Genomic DNA, 6,882 nt, shown 5'->3' on the forward strand with positions numbered 1-6,882 from the left:
ATATATATATATATATATATATACACACATGCATACATGTATGTATATGTGGGTCTTTGTGTCTGTATTTGTCTCCCTGCACGCACTATCCTTTGACAACCGCTATTGGTTTGTTTATTTCCCTAGCTTACCGATTCGGCAAAGAGACCAATAAAATAAGTACCCGATTTGAAAAAAAATAAGTAGTGAGGTCGATTTGTTCGACTAAACCCTCAACATGGCTGTAATTCAATGACTGAAACGAGTAGAAGAAAGAGCAAAAGGAAAAGGAAGCTGATCTAAGCAGAAATTAAAAGAAACAAGCGCACTAACTATTCAGTAGTGAGCTTGTGTTATATGGCGCTTGCTTTTAAATTCAAATGTAACGGGTAAAGGGTAAAAACCCTCTTCGGTCATGAATGACCATGCGGTGCTCCTAGAAAGTACCCCTCCGAGGCACAACTCTTGGAAAGTTTGTTTGTGGAAGACTAGCAGTCGCCCGTGTATACCAGCCTCCCCAATCCACGCCACCGATGTTATCCAAGGGAAATGCAAAGGCCGATACAGCTTGGCACCAGTGACATCACGACTCATTTCTACAGCTGAGTGAACTAGAGCAACGTGAAATAAAGTATCTTGCTCAAGAACACAACACAGAGCCCAGACCGAAAATCGAACTCATTAGCTCATGATTGTGTACCCGACCCTACATTACTTCAAGGCCCTCATTTTATAATGGAAGGGACATAGCCGACGGAAATGATTTGCATATATGCCTGGTGCTTATTGTACCCATCTCGGGTTTCAGATTAGAACTTAGGATGTTAAAAAAAACAAAAACGGATAAAGTTAACCGCTAGTCATTACTATCTGGAGTCCTAGAACCCATAGGGCGGATTACCCGGTCCTCGTAGTGTATAAATGACTGAGATCACCACTGTCCTTCTGAACGGGACGCCAGTTCATCACAGGGTTACTTATTTGCAACTGAGTGGCCTTTAGCAACGTGAAATGAACTGTTTTGCTCAGGAACGCAACACACCACCCGGTCTGAGAACCGAAATCACTATCTTGCAATCGTGAGTGCAACACCTTCACCAATCAACTAGGTTCTTTCAGTTACGAAGACAAACTTAAATATAATTCAATTATTATGGAAGTCTTCTGTTCCGGTCTCTCCACTGATTTTCATTTTTATAATCAGCTAACTACTCTACAGATCGCCAGTTATGTTTACTATTTTTATTCAGTAATATCAATTTTAAATAATCATCACAATTATACAGATGCCAGGTTCGCATGAAATATATTTTCTTTCTAGTCTTCAAAAGGTTTGCAAATCTTGTGATGTTAGATAAAAAGATCTGCATTCCGTATGCGAAAGAATTATAAAGAAATTGAAAAACAGATAATCTAATACTCAGCTAACGAACATCAATCAACTAAAATTAAAAGATGATGGATTTGTATGAGTAAAGTATGATTAACAACGGAAAGGGAATACCCAGTATTTATCAATTTCTTTAGTTTATCGGCCTTCTTAAACATTAACTGCAAAAAAAAAAACAAAAAAAAGTTAATTGACTTCTCTTGTAGTTCTTTCAATCCTCTTTTCGTTATATTTTCGTACCAGTTTATTTATCTACGGTTTCAAAAGTTAGTTCACCGCCGAGTGTTTTCTCTTTCCCGTAACTGTAAAGATACCATCTATTTTATTTTCTCTCCGAGCACAGAAGCATAATAAAAATTGATATAAATATCGATTTCACGCCTACCCTACAATGTCCTTCTAAAAATAAACAATAACACCATTGAACTCTTGAAGCTATGAGATAATGCATGGTTAATTCAAAACATCACACACATATATATTTCCATTCATATACATGTATGCGCACTCACACACATACACGAACGGGTTTCTGTATATGTTTCCTCTATTAAATTTCACTAACAAAGTATAGTCACGAGCTATAGTAAAAGACACTTGCCCAAGCTGCTTCGCATTAGGATCGAACCCAGAATCACGTGGAAATGAAGCGAACTTCATGACCACGCAACCATGCCTTACTTACAACAAACCATCTTTATTCGTATTACAGTATTATCCAACAGGCCAACTAGCAGCTACCTTATGTATCACTCCCACATAAACAGTCGCAATCTAACAGGAAGCAATGAAACATCTTTGTCTAGTCTTCACAAAGTCTGTCTTTGTTTTCAATTTTCTGAAAGAAATCCTGTACTTCATATTTTCAGAGACCGTCTCCAGTCACAGCACAGTTGTGGACGACAAAACTGTTTTGGTTCATATCAGAGACACAGCTTGGAAGGTCAGATATAATTAATTACATATTACACTTCAGCTTTCAAAATTTTAATAAGTAATCAACCACAACTTCTGCAGGCAATTGAAACATTATTTTCCCCCGCTCATCATCGCCACATTAGAATCTCAACGGTTTTTAGTTAGTTTATTTTAGCAAAAAAAAAAAAAACACAAATAGGGAAGGAAAGAAAAGAAATACTTGTATGTTTTCGTTATTGTCGCTGGATAAACCCACTGGGTAGTTCAACGTTAAAAAGATCAATCAACCAATAATCCGAGGTTGTCCCATCATTATTAAAAGCATTCTATTCTAAAATTTTGAACCGAAACATTTTGGACGTCATTTTTTTTTTTTTTTTTTGTCGAATCGTTAGGTTATGCAGATGTAAACACACCAACAGCGGTTGTTAAGCAGTGACTGTGAGACAAACACAGACACAAAGACACACACACACACACACACACATATAGGCCGACGTCGGAGTTGGAAAGCACCAACAAGTCGGAACCTCTCCCCTCTAAATCAGTCATATTATCTGGTTGAACAACTAAATAGACTTTTCTTCAGATAATCGATTGAATTTTATTTAGTCTGGCATTGTATTTTGTCATATAGTCATAGAAAAAAATGTTTCTACGAAAAGAATGTCATATAGTCTAGAAAAAAATGTTTCTACAAAAAGAAAATTAGAATGGCTGTGTAGGTCAGGAATTTAATTGCTTGTTTGTTTATCTGTAAGTGTAGATAAATGGATGATTATAAGAACAGTGAGAGGAAGTTGACTGTTAAAAGTCTGTTTCATCATGCAAGCATCAGTTAAAAATTATGTAGGGCGCTGAATATGTCGAAATTTTGGCGTTTCGACAGAGCATTGTCTGTTTTACCGTGGCGACAGACATTTTGTGAATAACAAGAGTTCTAAATATTACTGAAAGTGAAATACTTATTTGTCTGTCGTAAGAGCAAAGTAATTTTATACTTTATCAATCTCATAGTCGTGATTTCCATTTCTTTACAGAAGAAGGCCATTTTTTCAGTTAGTAAATGCCGTCATGAGATATCATATGGCTTGCAAGTCCAACTTTGGACAAACAGACCCTACTGCAGACGTTACAAACATGTTCAGATAGAATAGTATCTAGGATCAAAGTCAAGTCCTGTTTCCGAATTGATCGTTTTAAGATGGAATATTCCCGTTTCAAATGCTTTTCAACCATCGTAGGTCACTTTTCAAACCAATCGATTTTCCATCATTTGCTCTAAGTTTTCAACATCTACACTAAGGACCTCTAAGTTTTTAACGACAGCCCTAAAACAATTCTTATGTATATGTCGCAAACATTTACCACATTGTAACTCCCCGTAAACAACTGCTTATGTAGCCTGTGATCCCTGATTCTAGTATGCTCCTCATACGCTTTTGATTCTGCATGCGGCACATCTCAATACTGGATGTGTTGGCTAGCTGAAGAACAACGGTGTCTGTTGCTAGAGACTGCCATTTGATGTTTAAAATCCTCCTGAGCAACTATGATCGACATTTTTAGAAGGTCTTGATGTGACGACCACATGTTGTCCAAGTCTCCGTATGAAGCGGCAGTCTAATCCTTTGTATAGCTTTAGGCTGAGGCTGGACATCGAAATAAAGGTTGTCGTTTCAGTCTTTAGACGTGGTATACTGGATTTAGATTTATGTGAAACAGCAGTATACGAAAAGGTATCTATTAAATTCTAGCATTCAGTAAACGTCTGCAAACCAACATTTCACTGATGTTTGGAAATCAAGATTTTATTGACGGAGGACATTAATGGAATTTTCGTTTTTATGGTTCGGTTCGAAGAATCCGTCTTGCGATCCTTTACAGCGACATTCTAATCGTAGCACTGGAGCTGTTGTCACTCGCAATGCGGAGAAATAACGGCTCGAACTAGGGAGACTCCCTGATCCTCAAGCTACGCACCCAGTCGAATAACGTTACTCAAGAGACCCTGTATTACTTGTACCAGATGTACTCGTGAATCGTACGTCTCTTTGTCGACTCCACCATTTTAATCTTCTCGTTGATGGTCCTCATCGGCCTGTTGCGCTGAGGTTGTCGTCTATGATATCCTGGATCTGCTGCGCAAACTTGACTTTCTTGATAATTTCTGATCACTGTGAATGTTTCCTCTCTCTCTCGCTCTCTCTCTCTCTTAGTCACGGTCGAAACGTTTTTGCTGGATACCTTCAGTTACTTCCTGACTCTGAACACGAAGGCCTCATGTGTTTGGAGGGTAAAGCTAAGAGCACAACTTGCCTTTTTATTTCCTCTGTGTGTGTGTGTGTGTGTGTGTGTGTGTATGTGTGTGTGTGTGCCAGACTGGTGAGCCATTTTGATGCTCTATATTTATCTGAAAGAAGTGGGTGAGTTAAAATTTGGTATATATTGCGTTACATTTTGTTGGGGCATCTATTTATGGTTCACTGATGTTGACCGCAAATACTCGGCCCGTACTTCGTGTGTGTGTGTGTGTGTGTGTGTGTGTGTGTGTGTGTGTGTGTGTGTGTGTGTGTGTGTGTGTGTGTAAGAGAGAGAGAGAAATATAGTCAAATTTCCCACGATGCATAATGTATTTATTGATACATTTTTGTCTAGGAATAAAACAATTGTCACTACAAAAATGCCTTTGCTTATAGTTTACTGGATTGGAGCTTATCTGGCGCTAAAATACGACAGTAATTTGCTACATGTTATTCGAGCATCGCATGCAAGATATCACACGCTTAACCATTCAGCCATCCATTAGACTTCTAAGAGAAATTTAATTTCAGATGCACAACGAATTACTTTTTAATGGTAATTTACAATATGAAATAAAAACATGCTGAAAATAAAATTCTGCAAGCGAGATCTCGAGTGTAATAAATAAGTTATACCTTGACAGAACACGTCAGAAAATATCAAGATGATTGCGAATTCTTCTGGCTTACGTATAGTGTTGTTTATCCCCACCAGGGAGGCGGTTTTAGCTTGCAAATTCTTTACGGAGGCCAATTGACGGTAATTTACCATCATTACGATCGGAAAGATCTAATCTTTATACGTTATAGCGATAAAGTAAGGTGTAAGTAAAGCTTATCAACGCCAAGAACAATTTGATATCAGAAAACTAAATTTCTCTACTTATCTTTAGTGTGAAAATGCTGATATTAGTGGTTGTGGTTGTTCTCGTTATGGTTTGTAATTGTTGTTGGGTTTTTTTCTGTTTTTGCTCTTGTTGTTGCTCTTCTTTGCCTGTGTACGGTTGATGTTGTGCTAATGTAATAACAAGGCCGTTTCAAAAATAATTGATATAAAGCATTTTGAAAGATAACACCAGAACAGGAAGCATGTACATGAACTTTTTTCAGAATTTATCGCTTGAAAAGTAAACTATATATTTATTCCCTCGTTGCATAATCACTAGGTATATTTTACTTACATAAAAAAAAATAGAGAGTAACACTTAGAGTTAGATTTGATTTATGGATAGCTTGAATCAATCTTAGAAATTGAAACGCTTAATTGATATTTAAAACACCTGTTTCTGTAAAGTCTCTGAAGTTAAGCAGTTTCATATGTACTTCATTCTAACACCAGTGATTTATTGGAAAAATCAACTGAGCACAAATTAAAAGATCTGGGGAAGAACTAGGTCAGCCTAATTGTAAAATAAAAGGGGACCCAGTAAAATGTTTAATTTTACAATACATATTGATATCCCGACAAGTAGTTTTGTGTGTGTATGAGTACATATGTAGTTTTCCATGTACATATGTGATTATATGTTTTGTTTTTTTATTTGTACGCTAATGTAGGTTTGTAAATACACATATGTTGGTGATATGACACCTTTATGTGAATATAATTATTCTCAGAGGGCTTAACTCCCTCATAGATATGCACATAATCAGCAATTTCAATGATTTATTTTCGCTTATGCCTAATTCGTGTTCGTATCTATTTCCAGGCTATTGACAGTCAACAGCGAGAGAACCACTTATCGTGGGCTGATGGGATTATGATTGTTTACTCAATCATGGATCGAGAAAGCTTCGAATCATGTAAGAAACTCGTGGACAAGGTATTACAACTGTGTGACGAAGCAACACCAATTTCCGTCATAGGCAACAAAGCCGATATGTTACATATGAGACAAGTACAATTCGAAGAAGGTTTAGCTTTTTGCCGTAATAGGAATCTTCTGTTTTCTGAAGTATCTGCTGGGGATAGTTACGACAGTGTAGAAAAGGCTGTGAGGACTTTGATTCAAGAGGTTCGACATTGTCGAAAGAAAAAGGAAAAATCAAAGAATTCAGAAGGTGGTTTAAAATTAGATATACGACAATCTCTGAAAAATTTCACCGAGAAACGTCTTCAAATTCGCCATCGAACATCGACCTTGTAATGCAGACAGTTACGATGCGGAATGTAAAAGCTGCCGTTTGCTTTGCAGAAACTTACGTCATGATAAATCCTAACTGGCTTCATTTTTGCACGTTTGTTACTTGAGACGGCGCATTTTTTAAAATATTTTATCTTAATGTTTTTTA

At 37.0% G+C, this 6,882-nt stretch overlaps 1 protein-coding gene across 1 annotated transcript in view; it reads left to right on the top strand.

Moving 5' to 3' along the window:
- LOC106869608 (ras-related and estrogen-regulated growth inhibitor) overlaps positions 1 to 6,876 on the top strand; it is an 82,535-nt gene extending 75,659 nt beyond the window's left edge. The window contains exons 3-4 of the mRNA XM_014915416.2: positions 2,239 to 2,312; positions 6,300 to 6,876. Coding sequence (XP_014770902.1) covers positions 2,239 to 2,312; positions 6,300 to 6,737 — 512 coding nt within the window. The 3' untranslated portion in view covers positions 6,738 to 6,876. The remainder of the gene's footprint in view (positions 1 to 2,238; positions 2,313 to 6,299) is intronic.
- Positions 6,877 to 6,882: the final 6 nt, after the last annotated feature.

This window comes from Octopus bimaculoides, chromosome 18 (genome assembly GCF_001194135.2).
Source record: "Octopus bimaculoides isolate UCB-OBI-ISO-001 chromosome 18, ASM119413v2, whole genome shotgun sequence".
Classification (NCBI taxonomy): Eukaryota; Metazoa; Mollusca; class Cephalopoda; order Octopoda; family Octopodidae; genus Octopus; species Octopus bimaculoides.